The following is a 21,489-nucleotide window of genomic DNA, read 5'->3' as shown; positions in this document are numbered from 1 at the left end:
GTTATTTTTCTCATTTGGAAATATATGAAGTGGTGATCCAAAGGCAAGTCCTGTCTCTCAGTGCTCATCTGTTGTGCTAGTTTTGTGAATTACTGTTAATGGCTGGGGCTACCACCAATGAAATAACGTAATTGCATCCAGGTGACGATAATAAACATTCCTTTGTGCTCTAGTGTTGTTAATGGCATAGTTATGTTTCCAATTTAGCTGACTACTAATTACACAAATTGAGAAGATTTCATTATCTTCTGAATTTATAAAATAGAAATAAAAGCTAGTGAAGTTTTCTCCAGGGCACTGAATACAGATTTTGCCTCTTAGCCTTCTTTATAAAAGTGGAAAATAACATCGAGAATTTCTTCATAACAAGAAGTTAACACTAAATAAGGGAAGGGGGGAAGTATTCCTTCAGATATTACAAAATTATTATAGGAACCTGGTAATTTTTTTTTCTTATCTTTAGGAAAAGAATAATTTAGAGATAGATTTGAACTACAAACTCAAGTCATTACAAGACCGGTTAGAACAGGAAGTAAATGAACACAAAGTGACTAAAGCTCGGTTAACTGACAAACATCAGTCAATAGAAGAGGCAAAATCAGTTGCAATGTGTGGTAAGTATTTCCAGTAAGTTTTGGATAAATACACAATAAACAGTATTTTAATTATGATACCTTAAACCCATGATCTAATGATGTGATACTCTTACACAAGTGTTTGATTCCTAATATAAAGAAAATACGTTTCAAATCAAAATAGCTTACTGCTTTTGCAATTCAGAACCTTCATTGGCTTCTAAAATGTTACTGAGTCCTATAATTCTGGCTAATGCTAAATGGAATTGAAAGAATGTGTTATCAAGACAGAGATGTCTTGGGACATTCACAACTATGTAATGGCATTAAAAATACTGACTTTCTCCAAGGGTTGTCTGAAATGGTGAAGTTTCTTTTATAGATAAACATCCATGAATCAAGGAAGTGTCATGGTAGCTCAGTTGAATATATCAGGTTTTATTTGTGAAGGTCATTGGTATCTGCATGTGGCGTTCATAACTTTTCAGAAAGCTGAGAAGATAGCCTGTCTTTTCTTTCCCTCTACTATCCATTCATTGGAATGAAACTTTGTCTATAACATTTTGTAGGGATTGCTTCAAGAAACTGAATTTTGCATTTTTTTTCACTGTTTATTTTTCATTTGTCATAATATTCCAATGCATTGAATGCAAATTGGAATTAATATTTCTTTTAAAACGTTTCTTGCAGCAATGCCAGGAAACTTTTATTCAGTAGTCAGTTCATCTAACAGCTGAAGAACTTAAATAGCTGAACAAGAAGGTCAGAAAAATGTTAGGGTGTAAGACTGTTTATAAATATAAATGTAAGACTGTTTATAAAGAGATTCTTGCACATGCTACATATTCTTTTTCGTTGTTTTTCTTCCCTTAATCCCATTTAGAAATGGAAAAAAAAGTAAAGGAAGAAAGGGCAGCAAGAGAAAAGGCAGAGAATCGAATAGTTCAGGCTGAAAAACAGTGTTCCATGCTAGACTTTGACCTGAAGCAATCTCAGCAGAAACTGGAACACCTTCTTGAGCAAAAGGAAAGACTAGAAGAGGAAGTAAGTAGAATTTTCACCATGAAATCTCTGTATAAATAAGAAAAGATAGTTGCATTAAGAAATAGAAAATAAAATTCACTTACACTGAGCTTCTTTCTATTACGTGTATTGGTAGCACCGAAGACTGTAGTTGGGTGGTAGGTAATTTCTGTTCTTGGCTGCTCTTTTGATTTTTGACTATGTAGTTTGGCTGGCTTTGGATGGTTCTGGGTTTGCATTCCCCAGAAAAGTATTTGTTCAGGGAAGGTCAATTAGATCAGTGAACGTGAAAACTAGGTAATATTAGTAAGAGTTTGATCCCTACTTTTCTTTACAGACCACTGGGAAGGGGTGTGGTAACACTTTTCTTTATGACTCATGTAAATGAGTTTTCATATAGCTAGCTGGTAGGCTGCGGTGTTTTCTAGGGTGAGAAATTTTTAAGATCTGAAGTCCACAGGGTGGTTTGCAGGACATTTCAGCAGATAACTTGGGTTTCTTCCATTGTTGCTTTTCAGATAAGATCAATAAAATACATTTGGGCCTTTGAAATAAACAAAGTATAGGCAAGATTTATCATGTGGTGTTGTACCATTACATTCTGTACAGAAGCTTTCTGTAAGCTTGTTGTACCAAAATGTTTGGAGATTTAAGAATATTTTCATACATTATACAATATGTAGCATCTAGGCAACAGTGTTTAACAAGTAATCCCTAAATGAAACTTTCGTCTGAATGCAATTAGCTATTCAGCAAATGCTCCTACACTGAAATAACTTCTCATTTAGGTAAAGAATCTGACATTGCAGCTAGAGCAAGAGACAAATAAGAGAATAATGGCACAGAACGAATTAAAGGCACAAGCTTTTGAAGCAGATAACTTGAAGGGTTCTGAGAAGCAACTGAAACAGGAAATCAATACGTTACTGGAAGCAAAGAGATTACTGGAAGTTGAGTTGGCTCAACTTGCGAAGTAAGTAGAAGTCTTGAGCTATTCTTTGGAACAGTCCCTGGCTTATTGTTTACATCACAGCATAGATGCTACTTTGTTTGAAATTTGTCTTCCTTGTGGGTTGAATGTGATGCTACTTACTGGTATCATCTGGGACTTGTGGTTTTACTGCGTGGGAGTCAACAGCCTTATCCTCGTTAACTACCTGATTATTCTTCTGAATTTGAATGACATTTTTCATTAATCATGCTTCTATCATAGCTTCCTTCAGGTGAAAATATAACTCAGCATTTCTCCATTTAAAGTACTACTTTTCTTCTAGCTTACATAATTAAAACAATCATCAGGGTAGAATGAAGAACATAATTAAATCAGAATTTTAGGATAAAGCAAACTGTAGGTCTTGGAAATAATGTGTGCACAAATATAAAATCATTGTGGGATGCTGTTTTGGTTAGAAACAGCTTTTGCCATTTATTCGTAGCTGACTTTTTACACTTTTTTATTCTTTCAAAGGCAGTACAGAGGAAATGAAGGTCAAATGCGTGAGCTTCAGGATCAGCTTGAAGCTGAGCAGTATTTTTCGGTAAGGATCACTAAGAATCTTGAATGTTACATTTTGACATGGAGTCATTGAACAGTTGAATAGTTTTGCATATTTAGGTTTTTTAAATGTAAGTTGAATTAACCTGGTGTAAGACATCAATTCACAAAATTGTGCTTGAGATTAAAACCGAACAATAAATTAGAGAACATAAATATAATGTTACAGACAGTCTGTCTGATGTGATGCCTTTTAGTTGCTTGATTGCCAAATTCAGTGTGTTAAGATGAATAGCTCAATCATCTATTTATTAGAATAGTTGGTACCTTAACCTTTGAAAAGAGTTCTTTTCCTGACATAAGTGCAAACTTGGTAGAGTTCAAAATCTCCATACATACTGGAATATATTCCATATGATTGATCTACCTATTTAAGAACTGTAGATCCAGTAGCATTCTGCACTTACTCCTCATCCTTCTAAAAAAATTTTCTGCACCCAAGTCCCTGAAGAGTACAGAAGAGCCTTATTCTGTATCCCGTGTAGCCAAGATGTGTATTTTATGGAATTAGTGTGATGTGTTCTATTTCTCTGAATACAAAAATAGCACGAGATCCTCTATAAGGCCTGAACTTTAAATACATTTGTGAATACACACAGATACATTGCACTTTGGGAAGTACTCTTTAAATTCAGTTCTTCCCTGGAGGTAAAGAGAGAGGAAAAAAAAATGCATTTACTACACTGCATGTAATTATAATTTCTTTGTGTGTTTAAGGTTTTTGTGCATTTCTCTGTAAGTCTTCCGACAAGGATATCCAGTGTGTTGTGTCATTCTCAGTTTTTTTTCACAAGCATGTGGTCTAAACAAGAGGCATTCATAATCCAGTAAAAGTACATTATTGTAGAAGATCAAATTTGAATGTACAGAATTGGTGGTGGTGTTAATACAGTGAATAGGAACACAAGTTATTCATATTGATAAGACTTTTGTTGAATCACTTATTAATACAAAGCTAATCTGTACACAAGAAATTCTTTCAGTCTAAGAGAAAAGATGCGTAGATACAAAAAAAAAATGCAACTGATGGAAGCATAGAACAGTACTAAGCTTTAGTTTGACTTAGCATCCTTATCTCAAAATCTAAAAGATGATGCAGTTGGATCCTGTTGTTTCCAAGAGACCCACTCACTTGTTCCCTGGGTACCTTCCTTCCCTTTTGTGGGTAGCTGTGTTTGTATAATTGTGTAGAAGAACAGACTAGAAAATTAAAAACTAACCTAATCAGATCAGGTCCCAACACACAGGCTACTGGGAAAGAGTGTATTGGGCAGGCAAGGAGGAGGAAATTCCATTAAAGGTAGTACTCGCATACATTGATTTGACAGATTAAAACCAACCAAGCACCAAACCCATAAATTTTTGTATGGAACTTGAGTAATGATTCTCTCTTTTTCTGCTTTCTTTTGCAGACACTTTACAAAACTCAGGTTAAGGAACTGAAAGAAGAGATTGATGAAAAGAATAAAGAAACTCAAAGAAAAATGCAGGAATTGCAAAATGAAAAGTATGCTCATTGTGTTTGTTAAATAGACATAAGTTTTACATATAGTGGTCTCACTCATGAAGATTTTGTATCGGATGTAAAATGTTAAATTCTTTCAACCTCAAACAGGCCTCAAAGCTCTTCTGTAACACCTTGTAAAATGGCAAATACACAGCATGTTGCCTGTGCTGACAGAGACGAATATGGCTATTCATATTTGCTTGAACTTGATTCGGATGTGGAAGTTGTAAAAATTTTGAAAAAGTATTCCAGTCTGTGGTAGTCGTCCTTTCGCTTGAAAAAAACAAACAAACAAACAAAAAAACCAAGCACACATCTTTTTTGATTTGATTGTACCATCCTGGTAAATATTTTGTATATTTCTATAGCCTTTACATGCTACAGATGTATCAAATCAATTAATTCCATGGCAATACATACTTCATGGCATAAAACACATTTTGTTTTGCAGTGCAGGAAGGACTTATGAGCCCATACTTCAGTAATGTGTTTCCACCTTTATTTCCTTCCCCATGCTGTGAGCCAAGTCGCATGTTGATGGGTGAATTTGACTCATGGGTGCTAGACTGGCCACTGTGCATTATGTGGGTTTCATTGCAAGCGAATATAGGACTTTACTCCAAACAAGAGCAAGAAAATTTGGCTTATGTGCTGAACTGCCTCTCAAGCTCTAGATAGAATTTGCAACTCTTTGCAGAAAGAGTTGCAAATTCGACATAGAACCACTATATATGTTCACAAACTTTACCCAGTTTGCCTTTTTTATTCCTTAAAGGCAGGAGAACTTGACACTTGGTTTCTGAAGGGTTGGTGTTTCATGGATGATATAAATTTGAATTGAATTATAGTAAACTTACTGTTGTAGATTGTGTAGTCCATCAAAATATAACAAAAACAGCTTGTGGTCTTAATCTTGTTCTTCTTAGGAAACTAAGATAATAACAGCTAACTGGATGATATAATCTGGGTTTGTTCACTTTGTCCTGAAAATATGGAATATTTTGCATAGGAAAAGCAAAATCTTATTCTTTTTACAGAGAAACACTCACTACACAGCTGGATTTAGCTGAAACCAAAGCTGAGTCGGAACAGTTGGCACGAGCTCTCCTTGAAGAACAGTATTTTGAACTGAGTCAGGAAAGCAAAAAAGCAGCATCAAGACATAGGCAAGAAATGACTGATAAGGACAGCATCATAAGAAGGGTAAATTATTCTGCTCTAATTAATATCTCTATATATCCTCCAGCTGGAGGATATACATGTATATGTATATAATGTATCTTTTAATTTGTAAGGTCTTGTGGGCACAACTGATGATTCCAGTATCCTAGGTTTGAACTCAGTTGGGATTTAACTGTTTTTTAAGTGTCCACCATCTGAACTCTCAAACAAGTGTAGACTCAGATGAAAATCTGAGGTGAAGTCAGACTGTAAATCAAGCCAATGTCTGTAATTAGTTATTAAGCCTTTTCCAGTCATTTCTTGTAATTGCCCAATTTATTTTTCAAGTCTTGTAAATTTGTGTAGTGTTACAGAATCTTATTGCAACATTTAGTCCTTAAAACAAACAAACAAACAAAAAAAAACACCAGTACTTGGAAGTCTTGAGGTTTTCCCCATTAATAAACTATTTCCTTAAAAGAACCCCTGGTACTATTTTTTGCAAAGTGCCACAAAATCTTGAACTGTCACATTCAATAACTGCAATCTATCTAACTTTGCTTGGATTTATGATTATATACTACAGTGTTGTCAGTTCTGCAAAGATCATTTTAAAAATGTTTTCTGGGACAGTGATATTTTTATCCTTCTGGTAAATCAAGACACATTAGAAGTTTTTTTTTAAATTCAGTTTTGAACGATAAGCAGATTTTTTTGGATGTACTCAGAGGAAGACATTCCAAGTAAAAGACTGTTACAGATTAAGTGTATTTAAAATAATAGCATTATAAATATTTTTCTTATTTATGGAAAGTTCTTTATTTTAAAATGTGCTTGTTTTTCATCTAGCTCGAAGAAACTAATAACACATTAACCAAGGACGTTGATTTAATAACAAAAGAAAATTCAGAGATCAGTGAAAAAATTAGGAAGCAGGAGGAAGGTATGTCATATTTGGAGTTTTAAATCACTTGTTATGGAGCACAAATGAACTGGAAGCATGTGGCAAAATGCAAGTGGGAAATTTGAAAGGACGGTCCTGTATGTCTTCCATAGTGGTGAAATAGCTTGGTGGAAAAATAAGTCACTGCTTTCATCTTGAAATTCCATGTGAATTGCCACTATTTTTACATCCTATTCCCATGTGCTACCTTTACTGTTGGCAAATGATTAAAATCACAGCTTTGGCGGGCAGGAAAAAGTGATCTTCACGGCTTGCTTCCCTCAGTTTTTAAAGCAAGTTAGCACATAAGTTCCTGCAGGTGTTGCAGGAATGCCTGTTCAGTACAGCTCTTCCGCATGCTGTCTGTCTAACCCTTTCTGCCAGCCATGCACTTGAGTGCATGAAAGTTGTTAAGGACTCATTTCATATCGCATAAAATGTACTTAATGAAGTGTTTCTTTCCATCGTTTCCATCTCCAGTATGTACAGTAAGGCTGCATTGATACTTCAGCTCCCTTAAGATGTCACTTGAGTTCAGAATTACCACCTCGTTCATATCAGTGGATTTGCATTTTAATTTTGTGCATTTGGACTATATACTCTTGTTATAAATGGCCCAGTCTTCAAAATAGGATTATAATCAAAGATCAAAGTTTACAATTTATTAAAGGAATAGAGGTAAGCAAACAGCACTGGGTGCGCCGGGAGTCTCTGCTCCACCAGGACGCACCCAGCGCTGTTTGCTAACCTCTATTCGTTTAATAAATTGTAAACTTTGATCTTTGATTATAATCCTATTTTGAAGACTGAGCCGTTTATAACAATTTGGGGGCTCGTCCGGGATGGCTTTGGTTCCTGAATTCTGATTTGATCTAGGAGAGGCACCCCACCATTTGGTGGCTCCTGTTTGAGTCAGGTTGGGACTAATGCCATCTTGAACCTGAATAAAGGTAGGCAAAGAATTTGATTTTTTTATGAGCTCCCTTGCCGGCTGCAGCACTGTATTTTGCTCGTAATTCTGTGCGCGAAGATCCGAACGAAGATGACGGAGTCATAAGTGTTTAAGGAGTATACTGTTCGGTTGGGTGGGATCCGGTTGCCTGTATGTGTGTGTAAGAGTGTAACTGAGACTTCCAAAGTCAGTGTGGAGGTCTTCTAACCGTGGTTCCAATCTCCTGTGAGGGACTTGGCTGGTGAAGGAAGTGATTCCTATAGAGTGGTTCCTATAGGATTCATGGATTTGTGGGTGGGTGATAGGTCCTAAACCCCCTGCAAGACACTCTTACTAAGGTAACCAAGGGCTGTGGGGAATTGCTATAGTAAAATTTCTAGATGGGTCAGACAGCATTGATGACCAAGGACCAGAAGAAAGGGAGCAAATTACCAGAAAGTCCATTAGGAATAATGATTGGAACAATAGGAGCTCCAGAAAATTAAAGAGTAAATTAAAAATGGTCCAGTATTATATGACAGAATGACCAAAAGAACCCTTAAGACCCCATGTATTTTGATTGATATTTGGGTCCACAGAGGATGGGGTCTGTCAGGCTTTGAACATTAATGTTAATAGTAGAATACCCGTGGATCTGGAAGAGAGCAAGTATGCTGTAGCTGAAACATTGGAATTAGAAATTAGAGAGCAATTGATTAAGAGTGAATATGTGCTACATTTGTGATGTGCCTGTGCTGCACTTATACCTCCAGATAACAGGAGCCTCTCGGACCCCAAGAACCAGATCAAAAACAACCTCATGGTTCGGACTTTAATTGAGGGGTCTGAGATAAGGAGGACTGTTCACAAAGGGACAGGTTATGCATATGTATAGGAATGTTGGGAAACTTCATGTATATGTAACTCTTTACTAGATATAACCAGAACAAGCTGTCACATTAGGCGTGCATGACTTCGGTGGGACTACCTGCCCCGTGCTGTCCAGAACTGAGTAAACATACCTACTTTACAATCTTACTGATTGTGGAGTCAGCTTTCTGTGAGTCATTTTGGTGAGCCAGGCAGGAGACACTCTGCTCGGCTGCGGGATTGGCTGCGGAGCAGACGCCCCTAGGTGCACCCTGAGTGTTTTGCTCGGAGGGGACTCCACTCTCAGCTGCTCACCACAGGAGCAAACATCTCCTGAAGCTGCGGACAAACGGTATGTTTTCAGCTGCTGGAGGGATGCTAACTGGAGTGTTAATAATTGTATGTCCAGGTATTTTGTGTTGAAAGTATTTGTGTAAGTGTAAGGATTTGAAACACAGTGGAGCCACACCATGAAGAACACAGTCAGAGACAATACTTGTTTGGTTGGTTATCGTTCTAAATTATATTCTTGTGGTATGAATGAGATGTGCTAGAGGCCTCTCTGTGTGATTGCGCGATCGTGCTGTGTGAGTGAGACGCAGCGTCCCTGCAAAGCAAGCGCGGAGTTCCGATCCGCGGTGCCGTGTTCTCCATGAGGGGAGTGGCTGGAGATGAATGAAGTGCATGACAGACTGAAAAGAAGTGCTGTTTTATCCAAGTTTTGAGTGGTGGTGCCCAATATACGGGCCTGGCAGTGTATCTTGTGAGCCTATTTTTGCTCTTAAATGCTTTGAGTGTGACAAGAAAAAGGTGGGAGCATTATCTAAGTAACTAACAGTTGAGAAGTGTTGGTGTATTTGCTGCGGTGTGTGGTCAGTTTCCCAAGTACTGGTGGGGGGGGAAGGGGGCTGACTGATTATAAAAGCAGAACGGAGAGAGACATTGCCAAAAGCTTATGCGAAGCAAATACTGTGACGTTTGCGTGCACAAACACATTGGGGTACAAAGGCGTTAAATGATCATTTACTAAAACAATTTGGTTGCACTTTTTTTTTTTTTGAAATAGCAAAGCAAATTACACAACATTGCATAACTTATCAGAAGATAAATAAGAAAGAGTTTCAAGAAGCAGCCACGGGAGGGAGAAACAAAACAAAACAGCTTATAGGCCTTTTGAGAAAGTACAAGTTCATTTCACTGAATTGCCCAAAGTAGAGAGGATAAAATATCTATTGGTAATAGTAGATCATTTAACACAGTGGGTAGAAGCTTATCCCGGACGAGCCCCCAGATTGTTATAAATGGCTCAGTCTTCAAAATAGGATTATAATCAAAGATCAAAGTTTACAATTTATTAAAGGAATAGAGGTAAGCAAACAGTGCTGGGTGCGCCAGGAGTCTCTGCTCCACCAGCGCTGTTTGCTTACCTCTATTCCTTTAATAAATTGTAAACTTTGATCTTTGATTATAATCCTATTTTGAAGACTGAGCCATTTATAACAAGAGTCTATAAATATATAATCAGACTGCATATTTTAATGTATGTTGACTATGAGAGGAAAGGCCTTATCAGTAGTATTGCCAGTGTTGTTGCAAATTTATGTGGGAAGGACTGCATACAAGAATGTTTTTCCTTTGTTCTGCATTTTGGTAATAGCAGGGATTTGCCAGGGATAGGGCGAGAAAGCAGTTTTTAGTTGCTTGGTGTTTTTTAGTTTACAAAGTTTCTAACTTCATAAGTATTTGAAAATTATTCTTTAATAATTTGTAGTTTGTAGTTTTTGTGGAGAAATCGTTATCAGTGAAATGCGTACTTACAGAAATTTTGGAAACAAATCAGGAGACTGGAGGTGTGATACAAAGACTGATAGAATTGAGTAACTGGTGTGGGTGGATGGGTTGGAGAGGAGGAAACATAACAAAGTAATTTTTTTTCTTAAAAAAAGTCTTTTCCTCCATACTTTCTTTATGCCTTGCTTCAGAATCTGTGCTGAAAGTGGGTCCAGGTATATCAGTCCTATTCTGTGTGGCTATTTACTCAATGTTTTTGGTATGGCAGAAACATTTTTGACAGAGCAAACACCAAGGAAGTGGAGCAACAGACTTAATAGGAAACACACACATGCATGTTGTTTGCAGTAGTTCATCTTGGTGCCTTTCTAAGATGTTCTTCTGGTAATTTTCTACAGTAGCAGTGAGGCAGTAATATCTATCATTGCAAACTGTATTTTGCACTTTAAATAACATAATAGGAATACGGAGAAATAGAATGGTACAATTACAGAATTGATTAAGTTTAGGATTTCTTACCTCGTCCTAAAATCTCAAAGTTGATTATTACTTTAACAGAATACAAAATAAAAAAGGAGGAGGAAATCAATAATATTCGAATGCATTATGAGAAGAGTATCAACACTGAGAGAACTCTGAAGACCCAGGTATTACTTTCTATATAGTTGAATAAATTAATAAGACATTGCATATCCAATATATTCCCATTCATTTTTCGTGCCACTAACTCCTAGAGCTTGAGATTAAATTTATATTAATCATGATGTATAATATGTATTGGTATTTACAGTTGAAAGAAAGTTGATGCTGAGTACTTCTCAGTATTACTCCTAACATGAGTAAGGACCATTTAATTTGGTGACGTGTTTTGTGGGGGCAACAGAAAAATTTTGCTGTACTTGACTGTGTTTCTGTAATTTTGGGAAACCTTTTTAAAGTCAGATGGAGGTGACTGGAGAAGTTGGATTTGAGGAGAAGGAGGGGGGTTTTTCAGCCCTTGTTTGTGTTTTTGCTGTTTGAAATGGGCATCAGTTTGATAAATTCAGTAACTGAGTTACACATTTTAGCGTATCCATGAGGACACATTTTTGGTTTTGGAATTGATCATAATGATTTACTCAAGTGTAACTCCCCCATTCTTAGCAAAAATATGCAAGTCTTCGATCTAAACCTCTAACAAGATGAACTTAGAAGCTTTGTATGAAACTTGCTTGCATATATAATTTTTCTTACTGATCTTCTGTTTTTGTTTACAGGCTGTCAATAAGCTGGCTGAGATAATGAATCGGAAAGATTTTAAAATAGACAGAAAGAAAGCAAGCACGCAAGATTTGAGGAAGAAAGATAAGGAAAACCGAAAGCTACAGTTAGAGCTTAATCAAGAGAAAGAGAAATTCAATCAGATGGTAGTGAAATACCAAAGGGAGCTCAATGAAATGCAAGCGGTAAAATAATCTTAATTTTGGTCACATTATGAAGTTCTCTGCACAGGAAAAATGTTAAGCTCCTAGTCCACTTGAGAAAAGGATTTTTTTTTTCCAGATGTACTAGCCTACAGAGCTTTAGTGAGGAGGAGAACTTGGAAAGTGTGTAGCTGTCCTTGTTCTCATTCATTTCCTCTTCGTAAATTCTTAAGCATGGAAACTGCTGGTACATTATGAAAACTGAATATTGTGTAGTATACAATTTATACATAGTTTTTCTCTGGTAGGCAGTGGTCTTCTCAAAAAAAAAAAGTAACAAATTCTACTAAAATTTCTATTAAAATTTTCTACTTCATCTATGTCTTTGATATTTAACATTTTTCCTAGACTTCAGGAACATTTCTATTACAATAATTAATATTAATTCTATCAGAAGTGTTTACTACATTTTTTTCAAAGTCTAAAGAGTTTTGTTTTTAAAATACTTTGCTACCGTATTTTTGGTATCAAGGTAACTATGTGTGTGTATATAAATACAGCAACTAGCAGAAGAATCTACATACAGGAACGAGCTACAGATGCAGCTGGATAGCAAAGAGAGTGATATAGAACAACTACGAAGGAAAATTTTGGACCTCCAGCAAGGAATGGATTCCACCAGCGTTGCTAGTCTCCAGACAGATGAAACAGATGGAAATCTTTCAGGTAAGAGAAAAGCGCATTTAAGTACTTGATTTCGCTCGTATGTGTAGTTTAGGAAGGTATTGTATGAGCAGCTACGGCTAAAGTGCTCGTACTTGAGTCTTAACTTCTCATATCATTCCTAGTACTTTATGGCATGGTATTACCATAATTTTTATCCACTTTTGTGAGAAGAATATCTTTACAGCTGTAATTATTACTGTTTGAATATAATGACTGTAGTGTGCAATGTACAATGAATACAGTAAAGGGCCAGCATTTACATAACATCTTGATTGTATCTTATATCTTGAACCCAAAATTGCCTTAATCTTGTCTGTTGGTCACAGTAATGTAACACCTTTATGAAAAGTGGTAATAACTGCCTGTGTGGAAAAATAACAGTTGAAATTTAAATAATACATAGCAGAGTATGGTACTCTGATTCAACAGAATAAAAGAAGAACAAATAGTACCAGACAAATCATAGCTAACCATTTCCATATAGTTTGTTACAGGCACTGTATTTTGAGACCCACTGTTACACTGGTTAGTGATTTTCCACCCTCCAGTATTTGAAAAGTATAATTAGTTAGCATATTCACATTGCTGTATTTGTAGATACGGGAGAAAATATTTAGCAATAATCAGTGCTTTACAATTTCCATATATTGGAGTGAGGCTTATTTTCTGTGTACAGTTATATAATTTTTAAAAAATTCTTTATAAATGCTAGTCTTACAAATTTACATTCTGATTTCACTGTAGAAAAACAGATTCAAAAATGTGAAAATAAAATACTATTTTAGGTGTTTTAAGACCTCAGTGGATAAGTAATTGGATAAAAGTAGATAGAAATATTTTAGGTATCTGTTTTCCTGTGTATGCACTTCATGTTGCACAGATTGCTACATTCTAGAACTTTTCCAAGGGTTGTAAAATGATTTAAATTTCAGGTAGGTTGTGGAACTTGCAGTATATTTTTATGTAGTTATTCTTTTCTGTGTCTATTTTTGTATCCTGTCTTCCCCTAGTATATTTTCAGATGTTCATTTTGAAATCCGTTGTGTTTTAGAATGAATTTCTATTCAGATAATCATGTGGTCTGTTCTTTGCAACTTCCACTCTTTCCAAGAAGCCTTTTGCATTCTGACAATTCCATCTGTAAAAACCCTCAGGATATTGCCATATTGTAATGTAAATATAATTTTATTTGTTTCAGAAATGTCTTCTGTAGCCAAACTTCCACTAAAACTCAATGTTGGGGATTCTTAGAGCTATTAGATAGATAAAGTAATTTTCTTAGCTGTCTGTCACCTGCTAGGAACTCCCTTTTTTACCCCCTTAGGTATTTCTGAACTTTCAATCCTTTTCAGGAGCACTTCTCATGAGCTTTTCTGTTAGATACTAATTCTTGGTGGTTTCTGTTTAATTAGGGCCAAAAAGGAATCAGAGGTTTTTACGTTTAACTTTTGTTAAAAAACTTCTTTCCACCTCAAATTACTATTTTGAAATGTCTCTTATGTTTGATAGCATTTCCTAAATGAAGAAGTCTGTAGTTTCTATTTTTTTTTTACTGAGAATTTCTGAATTCCTGTAAATAGAAAGCCTACATTTCTCTACAAGAAAAAAATTTCTTCTTAAGAGTAATAGCATGTCACTATGATGCTGTTGTCTCTTAGATCATGCAAAGTCTGTAGGAGTATGCTGTTTCTTTGTGTGATTCATGAGGTATGTTATTTCCAGTTTTCCCTTTGGAGATGTGCATAGACTTCATAGAGTCACAGAATGGCTTGGATTGGAAGGGACCTTAAAGATTAACTAGTTAAACCCCCCTACCACAGGCAGGCATGACACCCACTAGATCAGGTTTCCTAGGGCCTTGTCTGGCCTGACCTTGAACACCTCCAGGGATGGGGCATCCACAGCTTCTCTGGGCAGCCTGTGCCAGTGCCTGACCACCCTCTGAGTGAAGAATTTCTCCTAACCTCTAATTTAAATCTCCCCTCTTTTAGTTTAAAACCATTCTTCCTTGTCCTGTTATTATCTGCCCAAGTAAAAAGTTGATGTCTTTTTTATAAGCCCCTTTTAAGTATTGAAAAGCTGCAATGGGGTCTCCCCAGAGCCTTTTCTTCTGTGGGTTGGAAATCCCCAGCTCTCTCAGACTTTCTCTTTCTAGTGACACCCACTAGATCAGAGGTGCTTCAGCCTCCTGATCGTCTTCGTGGCCCTTTTCTGGACCATGTGACAGGCTTCTGTCTGTCTGACCCTCCACTTTGATTTTTGAGGCAGAAATTTCTGTATATGCCGAATGTTTACAGGTCAGCAGCCTTTTCATTGTTAATTAGAATATCATAATTACCAGAAATTCTTACAGTCTTTCCCTTTGTCTTCTATACTCAATACCCCTCCTATACTTCTATACCCCTCCATTTCTGTTTTACCACCCTTTCACCCCTCTCCCTCATTTTTGGTACTTTTTTCTTTCATGTCTCTGTTTTTTACTGCAGTGTTGTTGCTGGTGTTAGTGTCCTACAGGTCTAATACATGTTATGGCCTCTGATGTATAATTACTTAATAATAAATTTAGATTATGTCTCTATACACTGTAAGTTTTTTGAGCAAGATTGAATTAAGTAGAATCTGAATAAGAAGCAATTTAGGTAATTTAGAGAAATCGTGACGTTAATACGTGTATAGTCATGTTTAACACAGTGTTAGGTAAGTAGAGAGCACAGGAGTGCACTAGCATTATAAGCAGGAAAAGAAAGCCAGTCTTCAAGGTCTAAGTATCCCATGCCATAGAAAAAGGATGTTGACAGAATCATAGAATGGTCAGAAGGAACCTCTGGAGGTCATATGGTCCAAACCAACTGCTCAAGCAGGTTGCTCAGGACTATGTCTGGGTCCATGGACCTGTGCATGTCCAGTTTGCTCAGGCATTCCCTGACCTGATCGTCTTCCACCAAAGAAGAGGTGGATACATCTTCTCTGCTTCAGCCTTTCAGTCTGGTCTCTGGGACCTGGGATTTCTGAAGGCTGGTCTTGCTGGTAAAGACTGAGGCAAAGAAGGCACTCACTGCCTCAGACTTCTCACTGTTCTAGGTAGACAAGTCTCCTGTTTCCTTCAGGGCCTGCATTTTCCCTAGTCTTCCTTTGGTCACTGAGGAACCTGTAGAAGCCCTTCTTCTTGTCCTTGATGACTTTGGCCAGATTGAATTCTATCTGTAGTCTAGCTTTCCTAACTCGATACCTGGCAGCTTGGACAATGTCTCTATTCCTTCCAGGTTACGTCTTCTTCCATCCAAATTATCTAGCATGTAGTTAGCATGTTCTGCAAGCCAAATAATTATTCTTCAAAACAGAAGGTGGCATGCCACAGAAGTTCATCTGTTACAATTTAGTAGCGTGAACTTTGTTTGTCTTCAACTGTGTGCTAGTTTCCCATCACTTCTGTAGCATTTCCATTCTTGTTCTCAGATGTTTTCTGAAGTATTTGGTCAGTTTTTGGTGAGGAACTCATACACAGACGTTTCTTCAGAGCACAAATAGCTTCGTGTTTAAGACGTGGATCTGATGGGTAGTCAACAAGATTCTCTAGCTGATGCATCTGCTTTTAAGGGAAAGACATTCCTTAGAATATTTAATGCAAACAGTAGAATTACTAAATAAATACAGTATGATTTATTCAGTTTCCTGTTTTCTTAGTAAAAAAAAAGAAAAAAAAAATCACCAGGGAAAAAATGAAAACACAAAATAATGTAAACATAGAACGACTCCATGGTTTCAATTCTGATGATGGGCAGTTTCTGGTTTAATTGAGGGGAAAAAAAAAAGCTTGGTATGAAATGGTGCAATAGTGTTGTTGGCAGCATTCCAAAGAAACCTGTGATTCTTAGGCATTTTCCACTATCTTGCATGCCAGAGGTGGAGGGATCAGGCTGTTGGATCTTTTTTCTATTCAGGGAGCTTAGGGTGCTAGTCACCAGAGAGGCTACAGGAGGAGAATTCATAATTTACAGGAAGAGCATCTTGTGAAATTTTGGTGTCAGAAGACCTTGGATAAATTCTTAGAATAAGCTCAAGGTAATACTAAAATGTATTCTTCACAGCTACATCTCACTTGGAGGTGGTCTGTGTGTCATGGAACTAAATACCCCTCCCCTCAAGTTATGGTACCTCCAGGACAATTTACTTAATCCCAAGATTAGGATCAGGTTATTCAGGTGATCCAGGCTGGTCTCAGGATTTTTCTACTGATGAGAAGGCAGAGGAAAGTCTTTCTTATATTCACTTCTAAGCAATTCCCATAATTCTCACTTTTTATCATCAATTCGGACAGTAGCTATTGTCTCAGTTGATATCTCACATTAGAGTTCTTGCTGAAACAGCTGAAATACGACCTTTTTTATGATGCCTTTAGAAAGCCTCTTCCTTCTGGCTAGATTTTACAATCATTTAAGTATTAAGACTTGCTAGCAGAATTGTTCTTTGTGAAGACAAAACTTAATCACGAACTCCAAAGTTTTTTTTTCTGATCCTTCTGCAGCATGTAACCTGTTGTGAATTAGTTCTTTTAATCTGATTTGCAAGGTAATTTAAACAATTGAGTTGCCCTGCAGTTTTAAATGGAAGACAGAGTAGTTTACAGTGTATGTTATTAAGTAATGTCTTACGTGGGCAGGATAGAATAATGAATGTGGACCATCTAGGTGAATGATTTTTTGGAATGTGGACTGGAAGAAGTTAGTGAGGTAGTAATCCCTGTTTTTTTCTGTCATTATGGGAAGAGCCTGAGGAGCAGGGATTCCTGAAAACAGAGAACATAGTGTATTGATTATAAGGGCACCTCAGCTCCAAAACAACAAGTAGTCTCATAAATCAATACAGTAATGGTTGTCTTTTGTAATTTTATTGAAGGCATACTGTTAGAACTCCTGTTTAATGTACTGAATTACAGTGATGGCAATATGAATAACAGCCATGAAGATATTTAGAACGCAAATCCCTGTTCTAATATATTCTGGCAGATAATTATAATAACTGTACCTTTCACAGATATTTTTTTCTTCATATACTGTTTGAATCCAGCTAGCCATAACATATTTTTCAGGCCTATCTTGTTTTTTCTGGGTTGGGAATACTACGTTTAGGTTCTGGGATTCTTTCCAAAATACGGGGAAGTTGTCAGGCAATAGGTTTCAGCCTACTTTTAAAGACAAAGCTGGAAGATTCTTTTTTTATAGTCTAGATAGCCCACATTTTCCTAACTACTTAATCAGAACTCTCATAAATATTCTTCTTCTGGATCAGATATTTGTGAAACATCCAGATGAACATTTGCAGTTGTTTGCTAACTTGGTCAAGGGAAATCAAAATGCACTGCAAATAGTACTCAAGACAAACCTTTGTGGCATGGCTGGAACGAAAGGGCTCATCTGCCCTTTCAAGAGTACATCTAGTTCCAGACAAATGTTGGCTTTGCTGAAAAGGAGTACATTCAGAAAATATTTTCAACTGCAAGACATTATTCACAGCTCAGAAATTATTCCTCATTCAAATAGTATTTGATCACTAAAATAGACTTGTAGTGAACAGAAAGGAATGTCAACCAATTCACTTTTAACAGCTCATCCACTTTCCACTTCCTTTGAAATTTCTTCCAAAACATACTGAAATAAAGTGAACTCAGATAAATACTCCTCCTCGTGCTGTCTGTATAGGCATCATAGTACCTGGTGCATCTTAAAAATGTGTTAGTAGATCTCTCTTCAAATTGCCCTGTGCCACTCTTTCCCCAGATGTGTAGTGTTCCTTTTGAATCTCAGTAGTCTGTAGTATGTTCTTCAAAACAAATCACTTCGTTTTGCAACAGAGGACTAGAGCTTTGGGATATTTCTAAAATGTCTAAAAATGAAAGAATCTTCTCTTGATGTAAAATTGATCATAAGGAACAAATATTCAAAATAAGGTAAGAACTAGCTGTGATGCCTGCGAACATGAAGGAAATATGTTTCCTTCTCCAAAGCCCCCAAGTATCAAGAGCTGGGAGGAGGAGAGGCAGCCTCCCAACCCCCTGCAATTCTTACACAAATTTGAGAGGCAGGGAAGAAGTACATTTCTCTTTTTTCCAGGCAGGTTTCATGTTGGAAGGAGTTCTGTTGACACGCTTTTCTCCCAGCTGTAATTTTGGTAGTTCAGTGCCCCCGCCCCCCCCCAAGTATTTTGAGGATTTTCTGTAGTATGTGGAGAAATGTTAAGAGGTGATTCTATTTTTTAAAGTATATTCTACTTTCAAATATTGTGTGCTGTATGGCTGATGTTGGAAAGGTTTATTTTTTATTTTTTATTTTTTATTTTTTATTTATTTTTTATTTTTTATTTTTATTTATTTTCCCAAGCCTAATTTTAATGTCTTGTAAAAGGCTGGACTGTCAGTCTTCTTGTAATTTTACAAAACAAAGCGTATAGACAATATCTGCATTACTGGGCTTACTGGGATGAACCTCACGGAATTATCATGGGATTATAAAGGGAACCAGTAGCTCATTCTTACACAAATATTTGTGGAGAATGTTTCAGCAAATTTTAATGTGATGTCTTTAAGTTTTTAGTGCTGCTGTTCAAGTTAACTAATGTATGCGTTCTTTTATAATTATCAGCTATTTTTCTGTACTGATGCTTTATTTTACAGAATTACACTTTTATAATCATTAGAATATTACATGATTTTTTAAAAATAGAGGTTAATTTGTAGTTCTGGAATGAAAAATTTCGTTTTCATTACTTCATTCTTCCATTTACAAAACTCTGAGACCTCTGTCAGTTTTGATTAGTGGAGTCAAGATAGTCAGCATGGCTTCTTGATTCTGTTACCTGGCTACGTAATTTTAATAAAATCTATCAAAAAGTAAAAATAAACTGACAGTATCAGCTGGAGGAAGTTTTGAGACCACGATTCACATTAGGCAGACTTAATTTTTCTTGTGACCCTTCTTTGTATAATTGTTAAATTAGTGGTTTTGTGATAGCAAAACAAGTTATTACATTAATCTTTGGAAAACTGTCCACTGAAAATGTGAATAAAATGCCTGTTTCTTATTCTTTATATCCAGTTGATTCTTCCTGCATTCCTTATTTATTTATCTCCTATGCTTATCTTCTGTGAGTAATGGAACACCTGTGTAGCTTTGCTTGCTCTTGTGCGCTCTCCTTTTTTGTTTCCCTTGGAAAATGTGGTTCTGGTTTATTTGCTGCATCTTCCTGCTGAATATTTTCATGTAGCCCTTATGAGCGTAAATGATATTTACATTGAAAAGCTCTTAATAGTCCTCTATTTAAGCTGTAACACATTTTCAAAGCAGTCTCCCTGTGCCTGACCCTTTGCAAACCATTTATGTTCAGATGTTGGCATCAAGGATAACAGTTTCACTTTATTCTACAGTAACTATATAATAGTGTTAGCTTGTGACGGAGCATGAAATAAATGCTTATCTTCATTTTATTCAGCTGTGCTTTTTATTCTGCTTTGCTAAATAGGTAATTGCCTATTACTGCATGTAGTACATGTTCCTTTCTAGTAGTAGTTTGCTTTGTGTTGTTTTTTATTATCATTAAATATATAATTTTATTTATTTATTTTTCTTTTGAACTAGAATCAAGACTTGAAGGTTGGCTTTCAATACCAAACAAAGGAAATATAAAGCGGTATGGCTGGAAGAAACAGGTACAAATTGATTTTTTCTTCCCTAACTCCTTTGAAAAGCTTTTTAGGCATAGAGTAATGATGGAATTTGCTTTACAACTCATCTTTCTTAAACAAAATTATTGGAGTTATTTAGTGCCTAGACATTATTAAGGAAAAAAGAAAAACAAGTTCAGTGTGATAATAATGTTGTACAGATTTTTAACAGGTGGTTGAGGAAATGCTTTACAATGAGCATCTTAGAATCATGATTCTTGTTTGGATTCTACTTTGCCTTGGTCTTCATTCTCGTTATAAATTGTCATGGATAATTTTCAATGACATTTCCTTTTCCCGTATTTTAAAGTGGTTAGTTTCTTGAAGAGACTGGCTTAATCTCAGAAACTGGGCCTCTCTGATGGAATTCCCACTCTAAAGAAAGTAGTATTATCTTTTTTCCTCTGTAGAAGGTGGTGTGTCTGTCAGACTACTACCAGTAATATTTTGTGAAGAGTGAGGGTTAAGCTCTACATTATTTCAACTAACAACCACTTAAAGTATTTCCCCCAGACCCTCAGATGAGAGTCAGTGCAATCAAGTACCATACTAAAACTGCTTGATTACTGCAGTTTGGAACCTTAGGTTTGTTAACAGATACTTTAAGTGCTTTTCAGTTGGCTTCTAGTTGCTGTGTCTTTCAATGCCTCTGTATTAGCAGAACTGGATGGAATTTAAAGGACGAGATCAAGGATTTTCTTGGTGCTATATTTGAGTCAAATGACAATAGTGTTAGAATGTTCTTCAGGTGCCTCAGGAAATACACCTATTTGTAAATTTATTCCAGGATTGATGTAATGGATGTGCAACATGTATCAAAAATTGTTTGATAGCTAAGGCTGTTTGACTTCTGTTGTTTCACGATTGATTTATCCAGCTTGCTGTCAGACTTTTGGCAGTGCCTCTGCCACAAATCATGTAGCTTTATTCTGCTCTAGATTATCTAAAATATTGCATCCTTTTTCCATCAGAATACATCTGGCAGCTTTATGTACTTGTCTTCTAGAAATGGAGAATATTTATTCACTCTGTGATGATTAAATTTGTAAACTTGTGATAAATGCAGCTTCTCCACCGAAAGGCTATCTGAGCTTCTTCAGGCATGCTTAGATCCTTCAAGATATTTCATACTTTGCTATTTTAAATAATAATTCCTGCACTTGGAAGGAATTTGAGCTACAAATAGATGCCTCTGTCATAAAATGAATCATGCTGACAAGATCCTTAAGCTAGCTGAGATTCAAACCACAGACCCAGTAGTGAGGGACCACATTAACTTGGGTGTGT

At 36.3% G+C, this 21,489-nt stretch overlaps 1 protein-coding gene across 1 annotated transcript in view; it reads left to right on the top strand.

Annotated features, from left to right (window-relative positions):
• ROCK1 (Rho associated coiled-coil containing protein kinase 1) overlaps positions 1-21,489 on the top strand; it is an 84,825-nt gene that overhangs the window by 53,719 nt on the left and 9,617 nt on the right. Inside the window, exons 19-29 of the mRNA XM_082753348.1 lie at positions 464-614; positions 1,459-1,619; positions 2,387-2,571; positions 3,067-3,136; positions 4,566-4,660; positions 5,698-5,863; positions 6,671-6,764; positions 10,915-11,003; positions 11,613-11,801; positions 12,320-12,485; positions 20,117-20,187. Of these exons, the coding sequence (XP_082609474.1) occupies positions 464-614; positions 1,459-1,619; positions 2,387-2,571; positions 3,067-3,136; positions 4,566-4,660; positions 5,698-5,863; positions 6,671-6,764; positions 10,915-11,003; positions 11,613-11,801; positions 12,320-12,485; positions 20,117-20,187 (1,437 nt within the window). The remainder of the gene's footprint in view (positions 1-463; positions 615-1,458; positions 1,620-2,386; positions 2,572-3,066; positions 3,137-4,565; positions 4,661-5,697; positions 5,864-6,670; positions 6,765-10,914; positions 11,004-11,612; positions 11,802-12,319; positions 12,486-20,116; positions 20,188-21,489) is intronic.

The sequence above is a fragment of the Aythya marila genome (assembly GCF_965140915.1).
Source record: "Aythya marila genome assembly, chromosome: 2".
In the NCBI taxonomy this organism is placed as follows: domain Eukaryota; kingdom Metazoa; phylum Chordata; class Aves; order Anseriformes; family Anatidae; genus Aythya; species Aythya marila.
This window is presented reverse-complemented; position numbering and strand designations above follow the sequence as displayed.